The sequence below is a fragment of the Rhinolophus hipposideros genome, assembly GCF_964194185.1.
Source record: "Rhinolophus hipposideros genome assembly, chromosome: 7".
In the NCBI taxonomy this organism is placed as follows: domain Eukaryota; kingdom Metazoa; phylum Chordata; class Mammalia; order Chiroptera; family Rhinolophidae; genus Rhinolophus; species Rhinolophus hipposideros.
This window is the reverse complement of record NC_138053.1, coordinates 50,627,149-50,654,042: the sequence shown is the minus strand read 5'-3', so window position 1 is coordinate 50,654,042 and position 26,894 is coordinate 50,627,149. Positions and strand designations below refer to the sequence as shown.

At 32.9% G+C, this 26,894-nt stretch overlaps 1 protein-coding gene across 2 annotated transcripts in view; it reads right to left on the bottom strand.

The window, feature by feature from the left end:
• AP3B1 (adaptor related protein complex 3 subunit beta 1) overlaps nt 1-26,894 on the bottom strand; it is a 223,026-nt gene that overhangs the window by 75,390 nt on the left and 120,742 nt on the right. For both annotated transcript variants that reach the window (XR_013993671.1, XM_081054083.1), the window contains exons 16-20: nt 20,973-21,159; nt 19,876-20,006; nt 14,424-14,532; nt 11,588-11,747; nt 3,973-4,114 (exon numbers count right to left, since the gene is read on the bottom strand). Coding sequence is in view for 1 of the 2 variants with exons in the window: in XM_081054083.1 (XP_080910209.1) it covers nt 3,973-4,114; nt 11,588-11,747; nt 14,424-14,532; nt 19,876-20,006; nt 20,973-21,159 (729 nt within the window). In the remaining variant the exon portion in view is untranslated. The remainder of the gene's footprint in view (nt 1-3,972; nt 4,115-11,587; nt 11,748-14,423; nt 14,533-19,875; nt 20,007-20,972; nt 21,160-26,894) is intronic.

Here is a 26,894-nt window from a genome sequence, read left to right as displayed (position 1 = left end):
TGATATAAAAGGAAGAACAAAGGCATAGAAATGGGAAAACATACAATATATTAAGAGAACCACAAATAATCCATTTGGATTAGGGCACACGCTAAACAAAGGGGGTTAAAGCTGCAAAGGTAGGTTTGGCCATGCAAGCCTGAGGGGTGTACTGAACTCAAATGACAATGGAGCATCATTATAGCTAATGTGACCATTAATCTGGCATCTGTATAGAAGAACTGGGGCTGGGGAAGCGACAGAGAATGACCAACAGCAGTGGCCTATGAGAGAAGTAACGAAGAGATGATCTAGAATGGTGGTAAAAGAAAAAGAAGAAATAGATATGAGAAATGATACACAGAATCTCTAAGACTTGGCAACTGTGTAAACATACAGGATAAGGGGGGAATCAAAGATAATGCTGGGGCTACAGATTTGGGAGAACAGAAAGAATGCTGGTACCAAATGGTAGAGCATGTCTTCTTCTGGCTACATTAGGTTTGGGAAACCAGTAGCTCCTGAGAGATCTAAGAATTTGATTTGAATTTGGAAAGAAAAATTACAGCTGCTGTAGGGTCTTAGAGATGTTATTAGGGAAGAATTCACACAAATGTTTTAGCTGAAGCTATAGGAGTAAATAAGTCTCACAACAGGAAAAAAATGTAGCGAAAAAAGATTAAAAATAAATTAGGGGTGGCCGGTTGGCTCAGTTGGTTAGAGCGCTTGGTTAGAGCACCGTGCTCTTAACAACAAGGTTGCCTGTTCGATTCCCACAGGGGCCACTATGAGCTGTGTCCTCCACAACTAGACTGAAACAACTACTTGACTTGGAGCTGATGGGTCCTGGAAAAACACACTTAAATAAATAAAAGTTTTAAAAATAAATAAAAATAAATTATTTTACATTGATTAGTATTTTTGAAAAATAATGTGTAGTAAGCACTAACTTTGCGGCGATGTTCACAGTTTGGTGTCAGAAGAGGGTAAAAAGTGATGCAATTAAAAGATAGAAGTTCAAAGAACTCAGAACAAAAGGGATGCAGAGGAGTTTTAAGTAGTAGGGGAACAGTCATAAAAAGTTCAAGAAGGATAATTACTAAGAGAAGGCAACTGGGTTGGGGAAAAATCACGGCTAACTTTTCAGAGAGCAGCATCTGTAGGAACTGATATGAGTGAAAAACAATTTTAAAAGAGACTAAGAAATAATTAGATAAAGAGGTAGTAGATGGAGAATATCTGGATTATTCTAAACTCTAATTGTCACACTTTCTGTCTTGGTCTCTCTTCTACACCATCCTGCCTCCCTCTCTCTCTTTAAATCCTGGGAAGACTTGAGTTGCTTTGGTTGGCAGAGGAGGGATTAGTGGAGAAAAAGACTGAAAGTGCAAAGGAGGCATATGATTATCAACAAACAAGGCCAAAAGGCCTCGTCTTGGTTAAGTGGCTAGGGATGGCTTACTCAGAGCTACATTCAGAGAAAAAGGAGGGTAAGTAGAGATTGTGTGTTAGGGAGCAGAGAGGAAGGAGAACTCACAGCAGATGGCAGATTAGCTTCTGCAGAAAGTGGATGAGATCACAGGTTGCAGGTAAAGGGTCATGCCTGAATGTTAACTTATAACATGAATGGTGTAAGAAAGTCAGAAAAAATACAGGAGATGTTAAGAGTTATACAAAAATGTTTTTTCCTTTTAGCATTGGTGTTCTATAGTGCTAATACTGTTGGTCGCATGGAATTAATGTTCAAGTTAAAAAATGTTAACACTGCTGTTTTATATTTATATAGTGTTTTACACTGAACTTCCACATTTGATGTTTTTATAATGGCACTCGGAAAAAGGAGAGTGACTACTAGCATTTCTACATTATAGATGAGGAAACTGAAGCATAAAGATAATATCTTCTAAGAAGTAGAACACTATAGCTATCTCATAAAATGAACTGTTTTCAAAGGCATATAGTCAAGGTACTTCAAGGTCTCATTTTCATGCTCAATATCCCCAAAACACATTGTCCAAATGAAAGAAATGGAAGAGAAAGAGCAAAAGTACAGATTTAGTTGGGCTGCATATTTAAGGCATATGAATTTTTAGCACTAACATACTGTCATGCTAAATTAAGGTAAAGCACCCACCATCTGCTTTCATTACTCATAATTTAGAGCAGAATCCACAACGCTTGGTGCAAGAAGGACTTTTCCACAATTATAGAGTTGCCCATTATTAGAAAACTGGTAACTCCAAATGACTCAGAAAAAAATAGAAAGAAAAAAATAATTATGATGGCTTCAAGGTAGAGAATATTCCAACTGATAAAAACAATCCTATCAGTCTATTACAGACAGGAAAAGGCATTTTAATAAACAGAAAATAAGGCACGTAAGCAAAATACAGGCATGAAACTATCAACAATATGAGCAACACATGAATTTCTTGAGTCTTAGCTCATTGCAATATGTATACTGATGTTCTACAGCAAAATATTTTCAATTATTAAGAGATTTAATCTGTTCATTGAAAGAAGACACAAATTGAATCACTGACCTGCGGTGGTACCTCTATGACTTTTTTAGTGGGGTCCTCCTAAATCCCTGTTTCTAATATTATATAGGCACTAAGGTCTACAATTTTTCAACTTTTACAAAACTTCGTAAGAATAACTCACTATAATTCCATGCACTTGACAATCACTGATTTCTTATTTGGTCATTTTAAAAAATCACTGATTTCTTAACCTGGGTTGTACTTACTGTCAGTTTCTAATGCTCCTTTATTTTAAATAATATCTTACGTGTTTTTGTAATTTAAGTATGAAATGAGAGGACATCAAACTCACTATGTGATAAGTTTTTATATGAGGCCAAATTAATAAACCTAAAAATCTCTAACATTTTATGTGAATAGTGGAAACGTAGAAATTTTAGATTATGTACTATATGCACACTTATTTTAAATATAAATTCAAGTTTAAAATACGCTTTAATATATGCAAGAATATTTAAAATAAGACAAATATTAGCCAATTTTTAAACATGCTTATTCTTTAACAATACATCTATGGATAGAGGAGGGTAATTACCTACTTCAAGAAATTTATTTTCATCCTTGGTTACTCAGATGACTTATTAAAGAAACTGGTAAGTATAAAACAAATAAATGAAAAAAATAGGCTAAAAAGAAAATGAATTCAATTTAAAAGATAAGATTTAACCTTATTTTCAACATATGGAATAATGTAGTTTATAAAAACTGCATTTGAAGCCTAGCATCAACATGATCTATTTATAGGAAGGGAATAATAATTAGTGATCAGAAAGATATGTATTAGGTCTGAATTTTATATTAATAACTATAGTTTTGCAATTTATATTTTTCTGCTGATAAGCAGACAAGGTTCTGGGTTAAAAACATATCAAAAAGCATTATTCTATTATACAAGTGGGTCTTACCTTTGTTTTTAAATACATGACTACTGCATTTTTATGAATTAGTTAAGAATATATACCCTTTGATTAAACCTTTAAAAATATTCTATTATCCAAAATACCTGGTATTTTAAAAAAGGATGTTAGTCTCAACTTCTTCTGACGCATGTACATTTACATTCCTTTGCTTAACACTATTTCTGTGACTTCCTTTAACTTCCTATTTAGCAAAAGCCTCCCTTGTCATATCCTAGCGAAGAATAACAAAGGCCACACGCATAAACACTGAGGTCTCTAATTCTGGTGGCAAAGGATGAGGTTAATAAAAAGTTTCTAATTTCTCTGCAGGGCTGAGTTATAAGGCAAGCGAGTATCTAGGGGGAAAAATCATAGGTGTGGATGAATGAAGACAGTGTTTAATTTACTTTAACTTGTCAATGACAATGTTAAATCCCTTCCTTAGTTTCTTACTTTCTACAAAACACTAATTTTCAGAAATACTTAATTTTAGTTGGGAAAAGGCTATAAGAATATTTACTTTCAATTACAATAAATGTATAATCTCTTACCTTAGTGACTTTTCTGGATTCAGATTCATTTTCTGATTGTGATTCGGAATCTGATGAACTTTCTTCCATTGAACTAGATTCCGCGTTGGAAGAATCTGAACTTTCAGATTTTTCATTTTCCTTCTCCCCATCTTCAGAATTACTATGCATAATAATAAATTTCAAAATATCAACTTTCAGACCCTTATATAAACAAGTAGTTTAAAAAAATCAAATGGAAAATGTTGCTATTTGTCCATTTTGCCTGTAAATAGACCTTTATTAAAGTATTTCACTGAGAACCATTTTTTTTATATAAAAAGATGATAAAAATGGTTTTAAAATTCCAGAACATATTAATGAAATAATATTAAAGGTTACATTATCTATAACCAAATAAATGAGAACCCATTCAAAATCAATTATACTAAGTCACACACCCTCACATGCAAAAGGTCATAAAATAGCACAATGATATACAAAGTAGAAAATAATTAATACTTAAATGTTTGACTTACCAGGAATATACATTAGGTGCTAACAGTAACAACTTCAAAGATACTTAGGCTGATTTTAAAATGCTGTCTCATAATACTAAGAGTTCATTAATAACTTTAAATATTTATGCATCTACTTTTGCTAAAATAAACTTTCATTTTATGTGTTCCCGTCCAAGAAAATTACTTACATATGTTATCAAATGTCACCCTAAAATGTATATGAGAAAATGTTATTCTTCTAATGTCCTAAGTCTTATTAAAAAAGTAAGATAATCACATATAAACTTAAAACACCAAATGATCAAACTTAAGTGCTGATGCTAGTGTTTATTCACTCCCTCCCTCACGGAACAAATCTTTGCTTGCCTCCCATGTGTTAGACTATGTTAGGTGCTGAGGACAAGGACGATACAGGTGATCTCCATGTGCCTTCCTTAGAGAGTCTACTGCTCACTAGAGGACATAGAGAAGGAAGGTGGCATTGGCAATAAAGAAATAAAAATGGTAAATAATGAAGTATAGTATGTCACGAGAACATCTGGAGGGGCATCTAAACAAACTTAACCAATACTAGAAATGCTTCCTAGAGGAAGAGACATATAAGTTGAGAAATAGGAATAAGGCAAGCAGAAAGGTAGGGAGGTAGTTCCCCAAGGAAAAGGATATCATGTGAGATCGCCAAAAGGTCTCAGGGGAAGAGATGCCTTGTGGTCTTTGCAATTTTCTCAAAACTGAAGATCTAGCTCTCTTTGTGTGTGTGTGTGTGTGTGTGTGTGTGTGTGTGTGACAGAGAGAGAGAGAGAGAGAGAGAAAGAGAGAGGGGTGAGGGGGAGGGAAGGGGAAAGAAGGAGAGAGGGAGAGAGGGAGAGAGTCTATCTTGTGCTAGGCAGTGTTAGGAACTTCAAATAAATCATCTAATTTAGATATTCCAACATATTCTTACTGAGTGCATTATTATCCTATAATATTCAGGAAACTTAAGTAACTTGCTCAAGGACACAGCCAGGAGAGGCAGAATTGAAATTTGAACTCAAGTCTGTCTTACTCAAAAGACCATATCTTCCCTACTACACCATACCATCTCCCTGCAAATAAAAACACTTAGGAGTATAAAACACTTTGGAGTATACCATGTTTCCCTGAAAATAAGACCTAGCCGGACCATCAGCTCTAATGCGTCTTTTGGAGAAAAAATAAATATAAGACCCGGTCTTATTTTACTTATTAATATAAGACCCGGTCTTATTATACTGATAGTAAAATAAGACCGGGTCTTATATAATATAATAAATATAATATAACATAACATAACATAACATAATATAATAAAATACCAGGTCTTATATTAATTTTTGCTCCAAAAGATGAATTAAAGCTGATGGTCCAGCTAGGTCTTATTTTCAGGGAAACACGGTAGTTACAAAGGAGCTCCCGTAAGATTGCCATCTGATTTCTTAACAGAAACTTTGCAGGCCAGAAGGGAATGGCAGGAAATATTCAAAGTTATGAAAAACATGGGCCTACAGCCAAGCCTACTCGACCCAGCAAGGCTATCATTTAAAACTGCAGGAGATAAAGAGCTTTCAGACAAGAAAAAGCTAAAGGTATTCATTACCACAAAGCCAGTATTTCAAAAAATGTTAAAAGGACCTCTTTAAGAAGAAGAGGGAAAAGAAACACAAAAGAAAATAAAAAATATGAATAATAAAATGGTAATAATATAGGGGAAATACCCCTAGTAAACATCCATGCACCCAAGAAAGAAGCACCAAAATATATAAAACAAATATTGACCCACATAAAGGCAGAGATCGACAATAACACCATCAGAATAGGGGACTTTAAAACTCCACTGACACCAATGGACAGATCTTCCAGACAGAAAAATTCAACATGGAAACAGTGCCATTAAATGACATACTAGACCAAAAAAATTTAATTGATATTTTTAGATTATTTCATCCCAAAGCAGCAGAATATACATTCTCTTCAAGTGCAGATAAAACATTTTCCAAGATAGACCATGTGCTAGGCTACAAAACAAATCTCAATAAAATTAAGATTGAAATCATATTAGCTGTCTTCTCTGACCACAATAGTATGAAATGAGAAATCAATTACAAGGAAAAAAACAAACAAACTGAAAAACACACAAACACATGGAGGGTAAATAACATGCTACTAAATAATGAATGGGTCAACAATGGAATCAAGGATGAAATCAAAAGATACCATGAGATAAACAAAAATGAAAACACAACAACAGAAAATCAATGGGACACAGCAAAAGCAGTTCTAAGAGGGAAATTCGTGGCAAGGCAGGCCTACCTAAAGAAACAAGTCTCAGGAAAAAAGAGTCTAACTTTACAACTAAGGAAACTGGAAGAACAGTAAACTAAGCCCAAACAAGGAAAGAGATAATAAAGATCAGAACAGAAATAAATGAAATAGAGGCTAAAAAAAAAAAAATACAAAAGATCAATGAAGCTAAGAGCTAGTTTTTAGAAAACATAAACAAAGCTGTAACCAGACTCATCAAATAAAAAAGAGAGAGGACCCAAATAAATAAAATCAGAAATAAAAGATGAGAAATGACAGCTGACACAACAAAATACAAAAAAAAAAAAAGGTAAGAAAATACACCAACAAATGGGAAAATCTGGAAGAAATGGATAAATTCCTACAAGCATACAATCTTCCAAGGCTAAGTCAAGAAGAAACAGGAAAACTGAACCAACCAAGTATTAATAAAAAAATCAAATCAGTAATCAACAAGCTCCCAACAAACAAAAATTCTGGACCAGACTGATTCACAGGTGAATTTTACCAAACATTCAAAAAAGAACTAATACCTATTCTTGTCAACTATTCCAAAAAATTCAAGAGGAGGGTAGGCTTCCACACTCATTTACAAGGTCATCATTATCCTAATTCCAAAACCAGACAGACATTCCAAAAAGAGAAACAAAAATAAAAAAAACAAAACTATAGGCCGATATCCCTAATGAACATTGATGCAAAAATCCTAAACAAAATATTAGCAAACTGAATTCAGCAATACATTAAAAAGATCATACACCAAGATCGATTGGGATTCATTCCTAGGATGCAAGGTTGGTTCAATATCTGCAAATCAATTAATGTGATAAACCACATAAACAAAATGAAAAATAAAAATCATATGGTCATATCAATAGATGCAGAAAAAGCATTTGACAAATCCAGCATCCATTTATGATAAAAACTCTCAGCAAAGTGGGAACAGAGGGAACCATATCTCAACATAATAAATGCCATATATGACAAACCCACAGCTAACATATTCAATGGGGAAAAGCTAAAAGTGTTCTCCTTAAGGTCAGGAAGAAGACAAGGATGTCCACTATCACCACTTTTATTCAACATGGTACTGGAATTCCTAGCCACAGCAATCAGACAAGAAAAATAAATAAAAGGCATCCAGATTGGAAAGGAGGAAGTAAATCTGTCATTATTTGCAGATGACATATTATATATGGAGATCCCATGATTCCACCAAAATATTATTAGAACTGATATATGAATTTAGTAAAGTAACAGAAAACAAAATTAATATTCAGAAATTGGTTGTGTTTTTATACACCAATAATTATCAGAAAGCAATATTAAGAAAACAATTTCATTTACAATTGCATCAAAAAACAAAATACATTAAGAATAAATTTAACCAAGGAAATAAAAGACATGCACTCAGAAAATTATAAGACACTGACGAGAAAAATTAAAGAAGATACAAATAAACGGAAACATACCATGCTCATGGATAGGAAGAATTAATACCGTTAAAATATCCATACTACTCAAAGCAATCTATAGATTCAATGCAATCCCTATCAAAATACCAATGGCATTTTTCCCAGACTAGGAAAAATAATTCTAAAATTTATATGGAACCATAAAAAAACCCCAATACTCACGGCAATCCTTAGAACAACAAAGCTGGAGATACCACGCTACCTGTTATCAAACTATACAACAAGGCCACAGTAGTCAAAACAGCACAGTATTAGCATAATAAAAGACACATAGATCAATGGAACAGAATAGAGATCCTAGAAATATATCTAAGCCTATATGGTCATTTAATCTATCACAAAGAAAGCAACAATATATAGTGGGATAAATACAGTCTATTCGATAAATGGAGCTGGGAAAACTGGACAGATACATGCAAAAAAAAAAAAATGAAACTGGACCACCCTCTTATGCCATATACCAGAATAAACTCAAAATGGATTAAAGACTTAAATGTAAGACCTGAAACCATAGAACTCCTAGAAGAACATATGGGAAGCAAACTTTCAGCCGTTATCCTTAGTAATATTATTACTGGTATATCTCCTCGGTCAAGGGAAACAAAATAAAAAATGGAATTACACAAAATTAAATAGTTTTGCACTGCAAAGGAAAGTTTTTATAGCAACAAAACGAAAAGACATCCTGCTGAATGGGAGAAGATATTTGCTAATGATACAGCTGATAAGAGGTTAATATCCGAAATTAAAAAACTCATACAACTCAACACCAGAAAAACAAACAATGCAATTAAAAAATGGGCAGAGGAACTGAATAGATATTTTTCCAAAGAGAAATACAGATGACCAACAGGCATATGAAAAGAGGGTCAACATCATTAATCAATCATCAGAAAATGCAAATAAAAACTGTAATATCACATCACAGCTGTCAGAATGGACATCATCAATAAATCAACAAACAAGTGTTGGTAAGGATGTAGAGAAAATGGAACCCTTGCACACTGTTGGTGGGATTGCCAATTGGTACAGCCACTATGGAAAACAGTATGGAAGTTCCTCAAAAAATTAAAACCATTAACTACCTTATGACCCAGCAATTCCACTCCTGGGTATTTATCCAAAAAAATCCAAAACACTAATTCAAAAAGATAGGCACCCCTATGTTTACTGTAGCGCTATTCACAATAGCCAAGATATGGAAATAACCAAAATGCCCATCAACAGACGACTGGATAAAGAAATTGTGGTACATAATACAATGGAGTATTACTCTGCCAAAAAAAGAATGATATTTTACCATTTGCAACAACATGCATGCCTCTAGAGGGTATTATGCTAAGTGAAATAAGTCAGACTGAGAAAAACAAATACCATTATTATCTCACTTATATGTGGAATCTGAAGAACAGATTAAACGAACAAACACAACAGAAATAGACTCACAGATATAGAGAACAAACTGATGGTTGGTAGATGGGAGAGGGTTGGAGGGATGAATGAGAAAGATAAAGGGATTAGGAAGTACAAATTGGTAACTACAAAATAGCCACAGGGATGCAAAATAGTATGGGGAATATAGTCAGTAATATTGTAAAAACTATGTATCGTGTCAGATGGGTACTAGACTTAGCAGGGGCAATCATTCCATAAATTATATAAACGCCTAACCACTATGTTGGACACCTGAAATTAATATAAAATAATACTGAATGCCAACTATAATTAAATATATAGTCACGGGATGTAAAATATAGCATAGGGAATATAGTAAGTGGTATTGTAATAGCTATATACGGTATCAGATGGGTAGTAGACTAGTTGTGATTATCACTTTGAGGTGTGTAAATGTCTAATCACTATGTTGTTTTGTACACCTAAAACTAATAATAAAAATAAAAATAAATATGTTCCCCCCCCAAAGAATAGCAATTTATTATCCCCAATTCAATGGTTAAAATATATACTTAAAATTATAAGGTTTAGTAGGCATCTCAGATTTCATTTAATCTAACAATTATTTTACATTTAAACATAGGTAAAGAGAAAAGTCCATTTGTGAAGAAAAAAACTAATGAAACTAATCTATTATGATACATGATTATAAGTTTTTAGCATACTGACTTTTGCTACCTGAAAAGATACTTAGTGCACTGAACCAAACTTTCCCTTCCCAGAAATAAGGTACTTTTTATAAACTATGTAATCATAACTATTCTGATATTAAACCAGAAGTATAGAATTTCTCTCAAAGAAAAGGCCATTACACACCAAGTATCTCCTTTGTTGCACAAGTAATTCTGAATATATTTAACTTCTAGCTTTTAAAGATAAGATTTTAGTGGTAAAAGCGTTATTTTGTTATGCATCACTCAATTTTGATGGGTAATTATTGTTTACCTTACTGCTTAGAGTTTCAGATGTTAATCTAATGAAAAGAATTTACTGGTAACTAGCTTTTTAACTTTGCAATGATGAAAAGCCTGTATTAATTTAACCTACAGATTTCATTTGTTCTGAACAGGAAAAACAATATAAATCACTTTTAAAATCATTAAATCCTGACTTAAATTAATAAAGTCATAATTAGGGCATTATGCTGTGTTTGTTATGGAAGTGGCAGGGCGAGCTGCTTTAATTACTGTCTGTAATAAAAGGAGCAGAGAGCGTACTGCGCCCCAATCAGGGCTGTCAGCCACGACTGAGCTGGGCTGCAAGCTCATCAAGTGAGCGGGCAGCAGGCTCCCGGGGAAAGGGCCATCATGTCTGCAGAGGCCACTCGCAGACAGCAGTGAGGAAAACAGACTCTTATAATCCAAGGTATTAGCCCCAATTACTCAAAATTTTAATGACATTTTAATACATGATAATGTTGTTGATAATGGGAGATCTTTAAAAGAGCTAACACTTAAATATCTTATGACCGTCTTCCTTCACAGCCCTTGACTCTAATATTTGGATCATAATCTTTTTAATATAACATTATTTAGAAAAATCAATTGTCTTAGTTACATAATGGCAAAGTGTTGAAGAATTTAATTTTAGCCCTCAGCAAAATTGCTACAAAAGGTAATTAAGTGTTTCATACCTACTGCTTGATCACTTAACTCAGCCTTCCAAGGTTATACAAGTTTTCAAAACGTAGCCCCAAGATTTGTTCAAGTTCAAAATAAAAACGAAGCCTTATAAGTAGTAGAATAATGTGAACTAGTATTTTAAATTAATTTTACAAGACTTAATATCTGCTGAGGAAAAAGTACACTTATTTTTTCACTTACTCTATGAATTAAAGGGAAATACCACAGAATATTTTTTGAAGGAAATTCTGACAGAATGATTTACCCTTTTCCTGTGATTTTCGAGTTCCTCTTGGCTGTCCTTCTGTTTTCTACTTCAGACTCACTTCCACTCTCACTCTCACTCTCACTGGAGTCCTCACTGCTGTCATCACTACTGTCTCCTTCTTCGTCTTGTTCTCCGCTTTCACTTCCAGATTCACTCTCTGAAAACATAGAATCAGATGCTCTTTGATGTACAGCCATTTAATTATACACAAGGACACAAGTAACTGTCAATATTCATGACAAATGAAACCAGATGTTGAATTTGAGTTTACTGGACTCCACTTGTTAACACTTTCTATTCCTGCACTCCAATCATTCAGACCTCTGGAATCCTACAGTAAGGGAGCGTGAAGGGGCTCTGGTAACGAGTAGGAAAAAGCAAAGAAAAGATGAACCAAATTTAAGAGAATTTCACTTTTCACAGCCATAAGTATTTAGGTATGGCAAAAACTTTTTTTTAAAAAAAGAATGTTATAACGATGATGTAAGGATAAAAAGTTAACTTTTAACTCTTCTATTCATAACAGGAAATTTTATTTAGAGAAAAAGGCAATAGTTGAATCTTATTAAGAACAAAGTGCAAATTTTGAGAGAGAATGAGCCAGTCAAATAATTTCCAAAAATTTCTAAATTCGAAGGCAATAAACAAAATTACTAATTAAAAAGTTATTACTTATTTTAGCTAGCACAGGAGTTTTCCATAGGTTAAGAGATGATAACGTTACATTGACAAGCTATACATTTGTTTTATGTACACATTATGGTATACTAGGACTATTTGCAGAAGGGATGCATACAGTATATTTATGTGTATTTTAAACATGAAGTGTGATTATTTACCATTGGAAATGATTATAGGTATAGAGTCGTATCCTAGATAAGAGGACAAACTGTTGCCCCTACCAGTGATCTGATGTAGTACGCTTAGGCAGAAACACAACCTCTTGTTAAAATATTATTCTAATAGGTAAGTACCTATTTTTTGAGGACTGACTTATGGATTACACAGTAAAAAGCCAGGAGTAGCTTGCAGTGGTTAAAAGCATGGGTTTTCAAGTTGGAATGTCTGGTTCAAATCCTGGCTCTGCCACCTATCAGTTGCAAGACTGAGCAAGTTAATCAAACTTTCTGGGTCTCGGTTTCCTTTCCTGCAAATGAGGATAATAATACTAGCTACTTTATAGAGGTGTGGTGAAGATTAAATCGTTTAAAACATGTAAAGGCGATTAGGACACCAGTGCCTGCCACATGGCAGGCCATTCATTACCATCAGCTTTTACAAAGAGCAAAGTTTATCTTACCCAAACTTTACAAAGACAAAACAAAATTGCTGAATAAGAATTATTTTGAATTTGTTGTGATATCGAATGTGCACACATGTAAGTACTAACTCAGACAACTGGCTTACGTCACAAATTATGAAAAGAAATTACAGCACCTAAATTACTGTCAAGTGAATTACATGGGAGTTCAACATAAATCTGGGTCATAGTGACGCCCGGCTAGTTCAGTCGGTAGAGCATGAGACTCTTAAATCTGGGTCCAGTTCACTTCAAGTATCATTACGTACATTTCAAGTTAGTAAATCCTTGAAGGAATTTATTCTAAAAAAATTTTTTCACAGGGGAAAAAAAAATCTCGTACCTTCTAAAGAGAAAAGTGATTTATTTCCTCCAGTAAGTAAAGTAGAACTCCTGTCACCCATGAAAAGTTTTAAAGAAGTATTTCAAATATGTATGAAAAAGGTTAGCCTATGAACAGGCATGAGCTTGCGAATAAATGGTACGAAGTTAAATATTCATATTTATCTCTTAACTATACAAACAGGTCTTTCTCAATGGTCTACATCATGCCTGAAATTCCATATTTTTTAGCACTCTCTAGATTAAACTATTTTATCCATTTTTCAGCTTATTACTTCACAAGGTAATGTACCACAGATTAATTTATCAGATACTAAAAACAAAGACTTTGATAGGGGAAACAGAGGAAAAAATGAGTGAGTTACCTTAGAGAAAGGTAACAGATGACCAAACAATAGTGAGGGGCCCTGGTTCTCTAGGGAATAAAAGTTTTAGAAGAAAGGGGTCATTTGACTTAGGGTCGGCTAAGTCTATTAGGTTAATTATTAATAAGAATGTTAGAAAGTAACTCCGATATATTTTCCATTATGCAAATCACTCACAGAATTCTAGTATTGAAGGGACTAAAATAGCATCTAACTCTACCTCTTCATTTATCAAATATAGAAAAAGGTTAAGTACATTATCCAATTTGCATAGCTAAATCCCAGAATTTATAAATCCTTTTGATTTAGCATTCTTGTCATTGTTGCCCTCAATCTTTTTAGATCTTTGTTTCTTTATAATACACAAGAGATTTATTATTTTTAGCTTTCTCTCTATATAGGTTCATGTAGAAATAGAAGAGTATAAAATGGATGAGGAACAGATTGCTCAAAGTTTAAAATAAACTGTTATTTTAATAAAAGACAATTACTTTTAAAGGTCCCACTAAAGGCTTACCAAATCTAAAATGTTTTTCAATATGCTAATGAATATGATAGGCAAATGAGGTTAGAATTTAGAAAAGCATGAGTTTTTGTTTCAACTCCATCATTTATTAGCTATGTGTCCAAGAGGGAATGTCAAATAAGAAGGGATTGGAAACTACTTTGAAAACAAAACAGTGATATGTAAATGAAAAAAATTATTATAATAGTATAAATTTTAAACCCATTCGTTGAATATTATGTACTAGGTGTTATCGTTTTGTTGAAGGCATAGCATGTACGCTACAGTGAACAATGTTTTTTAATAAATTACAAAGCCCACCACTGTCACTGCTGCTATCAGAAGAGTCCTCTTCTTCCTCAGATTCAGAATAAAATTTCTTAGCAGGATTCTCTTTCTTTGCTTTTCCTGCTGGAGTCCATTCTTTTGCCTGTTTTAAAAATATGTAAATAATTAATAAATATGTAAATATGTAAATAAATAAATGAGTTCTTACTAAGAAATTCAGTCTTATGGCAAACTTAATCATTCAGAATACACTGTGAACCCAGAAGAAAGTTTAAGGCCTCAACAGAGAAGGTAACCGTTACAAGTCCTGGCATTAAGACTGATTCCCCTTCACTACTGAATAGAGGAACACAAACTCTCAAAGCCCATTACACAAGGTGTGATCAATAAATACGGTGAATGCTGCTGCCAGATGCCATCCAACGGAAAGGCAGGGATCTTCAATATAGCAAGGGGCACATCAAACCTTAGTAATAGTGTGAGATAAGTTTCAACTTGTTCAGTGCAGTCAGTCGGGTGTGAGCTACGGTTGAGAGAAGGTGTGTTTTCAAGTGTGCCGTAAATCATCCTCCATCATGACAATGCTCTGTGCCACACATTGTTTCTGGTATATGGCAATTTCTGTCAAACAAAAACATTAGTGTGTCTTCATCCATCTTATTCATTGGATCTGGCAGCGTGAGACTTCTAGCTCTTCCCTAAAGTCAAATGATTCAGGATATTGAGGCAGCCACGACAGCACAACTAAAGACACTCACAAAAGAGGACTTCCAGAACTGCTTCAGAAAGTGGCAAGAACGACGGGATAAGTGTGTTTGAAGTGAGGGGGATTAATGGCAATGTGTCTTTTACTGTAATATTTTTTTTAAATTTAAACATTCACCGTATTTTTTGATACACACCTTGTATGTTAACAACCTTATACATGCAATTTTAAACGTTTTTGTTTGTTGGTCTACAGAAGATTTAAACTAAAGCAATATAGTCTAGAAGAGGTGAAGGCAATTAGAGGTAGACACAATAACTAATAAGAAATGCAAGTTCACAGCTTGATATTGGGGTAAGAAAAAAAATTAATGTAGGTAATAAATAGCCTTAATCTTCTCAACAAACTAAACCCTGGGGTAATCCTTGACTTCTCTCTTTTTCTCTCATATCCTAAACATCTAATTCATTAAGAAAGCCTTTAGCCACCTGCTCCTTTGCCATCTTGGTCAGAGTCATCTCTCGCTCCTAGATGACTACAACAGTCTCCTCCTAATCGGTTATCTTCTATTCCAACCCCCTACCCACCACTTCAAGTGCTAGAATGATTCTATTCACAACAGCTAGAACGATTCTATTAATACCTAAGTGTGATGAAGCCAATGCCTGGTTTGAAACCCTGCAACAGCTCCCCATTTCAGAGAAAAAGCCAAAGTCCTTACAACCGTCTGCTTGGCCCTACATAACCATGCCATCCGCCTTGCCTCTCTCACGTCCTGCTCCTCTCCCTCCTGCCCTCTCTGCTCCAGCCAGTCCTTACTGTTCCTTCAACCACTCCTGGCATGCTTAGGGTCTTTCTCCTAACTGTTCCCACTTCCAACACTATCCCCAGATAATTCCCTCACTTCCTTCAAATCTTTGCACAAATGTCAGCTCAGGGAGGACCACTCTATTTAAAATTCCAACCTCCCACACCTGGTACTTCTGATCTTCCTCTGCTCTAATCTTTTTTTTTTTTTGTCACAGCACTGATTGCTTTCTAACATACTATATAATTTATATATTTACTTTTACTGTCAGTTTATCCCTGCTAGAAAGTCAGCTTCCGAAGAGCAGGGATTTTTTAATGTTTTGTACACAGATATCTGGCACAATAATTATTAGCTGTCTGAGTAGCTCCTTAATGACTTTAATACAGTGTATTAAAGTAAAATAAATTATTTTCATAATCGTGACCTTGATTCGTCAAGAGAAAAAACTAAATATCATGTTTCACATTCTCTTTTTTAAAGGGTAGGGAAATGTATATTTTTTAAAAGGTCAAAGTGATTAAGACTCATTTATTTATCACACTTTTAACTGAATTTCTACTATGTCTGCTAGAGTATGTATTTTGCTGTAAAGGAATTTACAGCATGATAGAGATCTTGTTTTCAAGAATGGTTGTCAACACTAAATGCATGTTTAGATTTACCTGAGAATATTTTTTTAAATACTAACATAAACAATAAAAATACTAATACTAGAAAAGCTGATGTCAGGGATTCACCTCTTAAGATTCTGATGTAATTGGTCTGGTGTAAATCTGACATAGGTCTGTTTTGTTTAAAGATCTCTACAAGATAACGTGCAGCTAACCACTGACCTAAAGGGTTTAAGGGCTTAAGGTATGTTCCTTAAAAAGAATAAGCTTCAGTAACCTAGAAAATTACTACATGGACAATAATAGCAAAATGAGTAAAAATTACTCAAGTATATTTGAATAAGATCTGCAATACTCCTTTCTTTTTATATATATATTTAAAATGCTGACCTCCAAATATGTATTTTATAAACAAAGTTCTCCGATATTCAGTAAACACTAAAGTCCAGATTTTCTTAAGTCTAAACATTTTTCTGAAATCTTGGTAAAAAGTGTGTTAGATCAATTTATGGGGAAAAAATTACTTAGACTATGGCTTTCAGGGTATGACTAAATCAACAAATAAGGGCAATGAGGCTGCTATGCTCAAAGGGGCAAATTATCTTGACATGGCCATCGACTATTCATGGAGTTTCAAACAATAAAAAATATTTTACTTTCTTACGATCTTTTATGATTTATATTATAATCATATCATTCTAAGCAAAAGAAATATCAGGGAAAAGAGAAGAAAGAATAGCGAGGCATTTTAAAGTTCTTATGAGCGGTAAAATACTGATAACATATGTACGTGTAAAGCAAAATACCCTTGATATAAAAAAGACAGTCCTATAACTGGGAGGTAAAGGATTTTCTAGAACTAAGCAAACAAATTCTAATGGATCTTCAAACTTACTGGTATCATAATATAAATAGACATTGTATCTGATATCCTGGAAATGGTCGTATGTAATTCAAAATGACTTCTATTGTCAATCTGACTAGGTTCCCTGTTGTTTTGGTTAAAATACCAGATTATCTAAACCTACGCTACTTTTTCTTACTAAATTATATTTCATAGTAACAAGATATAACACTGTAAGATTATTTTATAGTAAAACTAGGATAACACAGTGTATTATGTGCATGAAATACATTGACGTAACTATTTTTTTGGAAGGGAAAATTAGAGTAAGAGGCAAGAAAGACTCTGCACTGTCACAGTTGTATTTGAAAATAAAACAATGTATATTATTTTTATATTTAATTGTGCCTTTCATAGTATAATTTTAAGCCAATATGTCCAGAGACCAATAGATTGAAACTGTTTTCTACCTGACATCAATGGATAGTTACAGTTTTCTTTAACTGAGTTGCATCAGTTATAATTATTCTCTATAAATAAGTTACCAATTATGAACTTCCCAAATGTAGTCAGCAAAAGGAAAAAGAAATCAATTTGTCTTGAACTGGGCAGGTGAAATGAACATAAGAAAATAGGTTATTTGAGTATGTACTCTCCCCATAAGGTAGTTAATGCTTAGAAGAGCACATGAAAATGAAAGAAACCAGCCAACCAACCAATCTATCAGCCAATATAAGGATATTATTGAGACCAAATTAAATGGCATAGCATTGCTATCAATTTCTGAGAAGATAAATTGTTTTATTTTATTTTTTTGGTGGAATAGGGCAGCAAGGACAGGAGTGGGAGCAGGATAAAAGGATGGTTTTACTTGGGCCCAAACATGATGGACCCAGTAATGAAAAAGAACAGAACCATAAAAACAATGAGCAGGGATAATAGGAAATTAGGAGAAAGAGTATATCTGTGGGGAAAAAATAGAAACAAAGAATATTTTCTTGGCATTCTAGCATCTGACCAAAAGTTGCACATATAAACCAATCTTTTTGAAGAGTACTTAAGAGTATGTAGATTTAAGAGAAAATAAACATACATATTTGCAAGGAAGAATAGATATGCAATTAGTTTTAATAACTTTTACATTTTTAAAAATCATCTTTAAGTAGAGATAATTTGTCACAACATGAAAATGATGGTGCTAAGTGCTAAGGATAGTACAAATCTGCAAACAAGCTCAAGCTTCCTCTCTTCATGTTACATAACACTACAATGCAGCAAGAGCATGAACAGTGGACTCAGACGGATGTGGGTTGGAATCCCAGTTCCCTCACTTACTATCTACATGAACTTGGGCAATTTACTTAGGTTCTCTGAACCTTAGTTTTTTCATCTGCAAAATGGGAAAAACAACCATCACTTACGCGTATAATCACTATGAGGATTAAACAGATAATGTTTATAAAACCTTATCAAAGCACACTGCCAGGGTTTGTTAAATGGAGCCATTATTAATTATTACTGCTTCTGGCCAAGCTCCAAAGCCTGAATAGTTAAGAGAAACGTATTTCTCAAAAGGATCAAATTACATTGCTATGCCTGTTATAGAAATTCTTCTATTTAAAGTAACAAAGGTTTTCTTCCATTGTATATGATAAGTTAATAGGCAAAAAGATTAACTGACTTTCCCATGGGAATTAGTGGTAAAGAACTGTGGTTATCTGAATTCTTGTTCAATATAACTTTTCTACCAGAATAGCATCCAGAATGCAATACTTAATTGCTCTTTTTCATTAATTCTACTTTAAAAAGCATTGGATACATAAGCAATCTCTAAAGACAATCAGAGGACCCTCTTTTTATTTTTCTTGTTTACATAAGGTAACATTAGGAAAGAACATTAATTCTTTTTCTTTAGTAGCCAGCGTTTTTTAAAAGATCAAGGAAAAGAGTATTTATATACAAGTTGTTTGTTTTTTAAATATGAAGGCAACGTATTATTTATTTTAATTGTGATCTTGTCTAAAGACATTTTTGGTACACAATGCTCCCTATTTACGTTTAGGCTTCACTTAAAACAGGTTCATCAGAAAATCCAGAACACTTTGTATGGTTTCTCTGGAAGAGAACAGCAAAAATTATTTAGAAAAACATTGACAGGAAGCTTACGAATCTCTAAACAAAGTTGAAAAAGCTCAATCCAATGAAACTAAATACCTTAGAAATTGAATCTACACAGATACAATGTAATGCCACAGATGTGGGTGGCACTGACGCAGAGAATTCAATTCTCTATTTCCTTGAAGAAAAGGAACAGTACATGTACAATGACACAGGAACACTGTAATATTTAGTTCCCATAACAGTGAGAAACGCATATATCTAACACATTACACTTAGAAATACCAGAACAATTTTCAATTTTCAAGTCCCCCAAAAGAGCTTTTACATAAAACAATAGTTATTCTAGAATCTCCCACTGCTTGACAAAATTAATTTCAGAAAGGTCAACTTACCAACTCTGTTACTTCTACATTTCGAACTGATGGGTCAGGCGCCACCTCTGGCCAATTAGATAATTCCAGGTACCCAGTAGCTTTAGTGTTGAGAGTATGAGATAAAGTGCCAAGCTGGAAATGATCCCTATCTATTAAAATAGAGGAAAACATAAAATAAACAATATGAACTGTATATAACATAGAACAATCCTAATCAGAACTCAAGGTAATTGGCATATTACCTCAAATGTCAAGGAATAAATATAAACTAGGAAGCTCTTCATAGGTCAAAAAACTGATTTCAGTCCATAGATTACAATAATCTCCCCCATAATGGTCAATAAAAAAGCTAATCAGTCAGTGTGTTTAGAGGTGTTGCTCTGAAATGTAGCTTCTCTAAAAATTACTTTACTGTGAATATTAAGAATGACAGCACAGTTAAACAATCCATATACATGTCTTGGCACAAACACATCCAGAATTTTAATAGTTTTTCTACAAAACTGAACTGCTTTTTATCACTTTACAACAATTAAGTAAAAAAACTATGAAAACCAAGGTACATAATCATCTGATTCCAACTGTAATAGCTAATTGTGAAAGTGATTAATTACTTATTTTAAAAAGCTGGGAAAAATAAGTCAATTTCCATCTTTGAAAAACAAATTTAAATATAAAGGAATATTTTCATGAAATAATTATTGCTAGAAAAATTTGTTTTGAACACAGAATATTTAATAAATAATAATTCACTATTAAGGTGAATTACATTCCTTATTAAATAAAGCTACCTATTTAAAATAGAAATGAAGTCAATGTCTACAAGAACGACAGCTTTCTATCTATTGTTCAGTGATACTGTTTAGTAACAATAAAAATAAAATAAGAAGATTGAAATTATTTAGGTAAATAAGGTCTATACAAATACAAACTTTAACTAATATAAAGCTTGCTCTGAAGAACAGATGAATGAATAGAAAGCACATTTTTTTATAAGTTTATATACGCTAATCATTTATATTTCCTAAGAGATAAATTTTAAACACATTAGAAATGGGACATACTGTCATAATTTTTAAGATAACATATATCGTGCAGTTATATTCTAATAATACCTTTAAAAGGAGACTCAAGCAGTGGTGCAGGTTTTTGTGCTAGGAATATTTTTTTGGCATATTTACTTAAAGCTCCACTCTTCTCATTCGGAACAATAAGCTGCCTAATAAATCTTGTACGGTCTCTGATGTCGTAGTTTTGATCATACTTGCCGAGATTTAATATGTACTGGGTAAGCAATTTTGTCTGTTGGAAAAAAAACAGAACAAGATGAGAATACAGTTATTTATGATTATTGATAACTCTGGATAAACATATTTAAAGAGGTAATAAAAATGAATGGTTATGTCAAACAAATGTTGTTCCATAGGGAATATGCATTTCTAACGCTGCAAATGGAATTTTGAAGCCAAAGCACATGTCCTCTTCACTATTGGGGAGGTGAATGCTGAGTACTGAGAAGCAGCCATGTGCTAGATTATTAAACTGCTGAAGTGGAAAGAAAGGCATCATTAAAAAAATAATCATATATGGCAAACCCGCTGAAGGGTCTACATGAGAATAATGAATGTGGAAATACAACTAAAAACATGGCACTCAAAACTTAATCGGAAAAATATGCAGGACATCAAAACATCAGAGAGTATTAGGGGGCTGGCAAACTGCTTCTCCTGAGGTGTGTTTTATGAAGAGATACTGTCCCTGGCATAAGCAGTGTCTGCACTCTGACTGCACTCAGTTACTTTACCCTGAATTATGACCCATTAAAGCAGACACATGAATCACTGAACTGGATTACTGCAAATTATTTGCAGTGCATTTAGCTGTTACTTTTTCATAAAAGCAAGCTGCTGATGCCCTCTAAAAACTAGGATAAAAGACTCCTTCCATTTTTTCCCCATGCCGCTTATAGCCGCAATATTGGTCATTTATTTATTTATGTAAGGGAACAACTTATTACAGTAGCTTTTACACTGTCGTAAGATTTCCTAAGTCAGTTTTTGAATGTACTACATTCACGTATATTGAGATAATCTTAATATTAAGCCAAAATTGAAATGTTAACAAAATAGCCTTGTATTTTAAACTCGTTATTTTGTTGAAAAGCATATTTTTAATTTAGAAGGTTACACACATATAATCACAACTATAAATTAAAGGGGATTCATAGTACATGGCAAAAATAAACATATACATTAGAACATTTTATAGGCATTAGAAACAAAAATATAATCAATCAAGTCAGGCAGAGCTAAAGACAGTTCTAGAACAATAACTCAAAGTACAGAAATAAATGGCATGGTAAACTCTTTTACAAAAATAACTGGTTGGGACAACTGATTTGGATAGAAAGCAACCTTCTATCAGTAACAATGTATTTAAAAAGCATTAACCTAGTTTTAATAAAATAGAACTATAAAAAACACAAGTGAAAATGTTAACAGAGCTATTCTGAATTTGGTTACTAAAAATTGCTATTCACTAATTACTAGACCACGTTGGCTCCACTACACATGAGAATAATTTTATGACTTATTTTTAAAGACAATTAGCAAAATAATCAACAAATGAGGAATATAGCTCAAAAGGAAGTAATATACTGGACTGTGTAATTAACTTGCTAGGATAACCGGGAAAAATCTAATGGTTAGACGTCCGACCATTAGTTTTCTGAAATACAGAGTGAGAATTTACAACTAGTTTAACACTAGAGTCCATTTCAGTGTTGAGATTTAGAATGTACAACTAAAATAAATCAAAAAAAGAAAATAAGTCTGTTCACTGCAGTGATTTCTTTTGAGCTAGTGGACTGATACATTTTGCTTGTATTTCATATCCCTGGAATTAATTTGTAGGAAATTAAACGATTTCAATGCCTTAACAGACACAATTATTGACAGTGAACTAGGAAAATTTTAAGTCATTGAAATGACACACACAAAACAACACGTGTATTTATTGACTGTAAAACTTGTTTTATTATATAGGTGGGCTTTAAGTTTTATTAAAAATGTATTTTCAAAATAAAATTATTTCTAAAAGATAAAAACATATCCCTGTACAATGATGCAATGAAAACATAGCAGAATAATTTTTCCACAGCACATTAATATACTTTAATCACTTTCTTAGCTGCATCTGTCTCTAATACCAAGTCATTGGTATTTCTCTGAAGAACATATTTTTATATAATCTTATTATTTTGAAAATTTTTTAAACAAAAATAAGGTTACCTTCAATCTTCTTCAAAATTGAATTTTATGATCAATAATTATGACACTGTTGACATTTTCAACTTTTCTCTATAAACCATATTTTTAATGGAGAAAACACCTTCTTTATAGTATTGGACAATCTGGTAAGTGGAGAAAATTCTGTTGAATGAGTTTCTTTTATGTTGAAATTTGTAAATACTTCAAGCCAGGATATATAACTTCCCCCCTCCATTTAATGAATCTTTTTTGATAATTATTTTTATGAAACAAACTTTTAAATAAATAATTCTATTTACACTTTTTAAATCACTAAATTTAGATACTGCAATATCAATTGCCTTCTCAATGTCATTTCATTCTAATACAAAATACAAACTTATCCAATTAAAAACAGAAGCTCTATCAAAAAGTCTTCACAGTTAAGATGCTGCAAATGACAGAACTTCTAGAATAAATCTTGAGCTCTTACCACTTAATCTGTTCAGTTCTTCCCTTGCTTTTATAAAGATAAATTTCAATGTCTTCCTGTTTGTAAGATTTATTTCCAAAAATTGTTATTTGCTAAAATTTTAAAAAGCTGAAGATTTAGACACTTTATTTGGTGAAAACTTTTAAAGATTTGAAATGATTTCAAATCAAAATCTAACCGATGTAGTACAAAAGTTTACTCCCTTGCACCCTCTATCCCCTCAGCAAAAAAAAAAAAAAAAAAAAAAAAAAAAAAAAAAAAAAAAAAAAAAAGCCGATGTAGGACACTTACGTCAATTTATAAAGCAGTTTTTCAAAAATCACATTTCTAAAATCCCATTGGTACTATGCAAAAAAGAGAGATGCGTAGCAGAGTGTGTGTTGTCATGCAGAAGTACGTTTTTTCAACATTAGCTTCATTATAAGAAGTCTATAGTTCAGTTAAACTATACATATCAAACATCAATAAATTTGACCATTACAGTTTTACTCCAATTTGTAGAACAGTTTATTTGCATGCACCGCAACTAATTCCCAAAATACTTCTGCTCCATCGTTTTCTTAATAAAAACATTGATTTTAACCATGACAACATCCTTTTGTCAAAAACAATTAATTTTATCTTTCATTTTGGGCTGTTAAACTTACAATAGCATTTACAGCATTTTTGACAGAATAACCTTCCAAAAGCTTTCATTCCACTTATAGCACTGACAGAAAAATGTACAAAAGCTTTGAAAAAAGTCAAACTGTTATTAGAATTAATTGGTTTTACTATTTAAAAATCAGCATTGTTTAGGTCCTTATTCTGTTAGTGGAACCAATACACAACAGTTATTACATTTTTCATATGTGCAAAAGAAAACTTGGAATAAAAATGAACAAAATTTTTAAAAAGTTATTTGGTCTAAATAACTTTCATGTTTCACAGAGACATATGTAAACATCTGTGCTTATACATATTGGTCATATATATGAGACACAATCTTTTAAAAATAACTCCTAACTTTTACAATAGATTCTGATACTTTTTCTTAGCAGATTCGTTGTGTCTTCTGGTTGTTTTGTGGTCAGTGATATCACTATAATTCTCACGATGGATGATTAATGTTGACAAACATTTTGTGTATGTTAAGTACTGGGAGAGAAATTCAGTACTTCTTTCTTCATTAAATATTTCATTTTTAAGAATTCATTGTGGCTGGGCTTATAACAAAATAAAAACAAAAACTGCCAAATAACAAGATAAGTAGTTTTTAGATTACAATACACAATAAATGATAAAACAACTGTTGCAATTGCAACAAAAAGAATAAAATATCCAGGAATAAACAAAAGGTGAGAAAAACTTATACACTGAAAACTACAAGACATTATAATAGAAATTGAAGAAGATATAAAGAAATGGAAAGATATTCCATGTTTGTGGATTGAAAGAATCAACATAGTCAAAATGGCCATATTACCCAAAACAATACACAGATTTAATGCAATCCCCATCAAAACCCCTAAGCACTAGTATGTGCCAGGAAATCCTTGCACTTTACATGGATTGTCTTATTTAATCCTTATAACAAGTTTGTGAGGTAGGTACAGTGAGTTCTGCTCTAACGATTGTTTGGAAAATGTGCATTTGTTCCAATTCAGTTGATGTATTAGAAAACAATTTGGGCATAATGTGAATTTTGTGTTTGCTTAGGCATGATGTTGTCTGCCAAGAAACACGAGGTGAAGGCAGCAAACTGTACTCAATTGAACTGGGCTGTGTAGGAATAATGAAACACACGCATCTCAAACATCTACCTGAGATCACCACATGTGTTATGGGACACATTCAGCCATTTTTGGTGGTACAACTCTCCACCCAATTTCAGATTAACCCTCTTTCCACTACTTAACTCACAAATACAACCTTTCCAACACCCATTTCCACAAGCAAACCTCAGGCCTTTTAGAAGATAAAGAGATATATTCATTGTAATATTTATGTATTTCTTAACCATTTAACATGTGTAAGGCTGTTCTATTTTCATGAGGTTCTTTTTTTTTCTTTTTAATGTGTCACCAGTGAAGTTTTTGAGTGTTGTGCCTCTAGCTCCATTATTCCAACAATCCCTGTGATTTTTATCGTGCAATTTCGTACAGCACAATGATTTTTAAGAACATACACACTGCATTATAAAGAACTGACTATATTATTATAATTCCCATTTTACATAAGGAAACTAAGTTTTGGATAGGTTATATGACTTGTCTAAAATAATGTAGCTAGTAAGTGGCAAAACAGGATTTAAAATCAGACAGTCCAGCATGAGAGGCTGTACTGTCAGTCACGATCTGCCTCCCAGTAATTGACATCAAATAATTCTATGATAGCTATCACACACAGTTAAACTGCGTTCCAAATATAAATGTCCATCTCAAGAACCCAGAATCAGAAAATTAAAGAAACTTATAGAAGTCTGTCTAAAGAGTCTTACTATAATGTAACAGAACTTAGTAAAAAAACAACAAAAAAACTACATGAAGCAGTTTTATATCTCTATACCCCCCAAAATATGAAAATATTGAAAAATACATAATACTAAAGACAAGATGGTGATTTTTCAGGTCTGTATTTTTCAGTTCTAGAACTTCGATTTGATTCCTTTTTAGTTTCTACTTCTCTGCTGGGATTTCTTATCTTTTCATTCATTGTGGCTACATTTTCCTTTATATCATCGACCAAAATTATAAAAACTGCTTCAAAATGTCTGCCTGCTAATTTCAAATCTGGGTCACCTCAGGATTGGTTTCTGTTTTCAGTTTTTTTTTTCTTGAAAATTAATCACATTTTCCTGGTCTTCTTTTTTATTGTGATAAAATATACATAAAACATACCATTGTTACCATTTTTAAATGTGTAATTCAGTGGCATTAAGTACATCCACAGTGTAACTATTACCATAACCATCTCCAAAACTTTTATGTCTTCACAAATGAAACTCTATACCAATTAAACAATAACTCCCCATCCTGGTTCTTCTTACGTAATTTTGTATTGTATCTTGGACGTTATAAAGGTTTTGTTAAAGAGACTCTGGACATTATTATTCTCTTTGAATGAGTGTTGATTTTTGTTTTTTTTAGCAGACAATTAACTTTGTCTTGCTGTTGCAGTTCAAATTTGTTTGATTCCTTTATTTCTAGCTGTGCTGTTCCGAATCTGCACTGCATATGTATAGTTCAGGGGTCAGCCACAGACATGGGCAGAGTTATTCACAGATTTTGAGACTCCCCACTCTGGCTCTCTTTTCT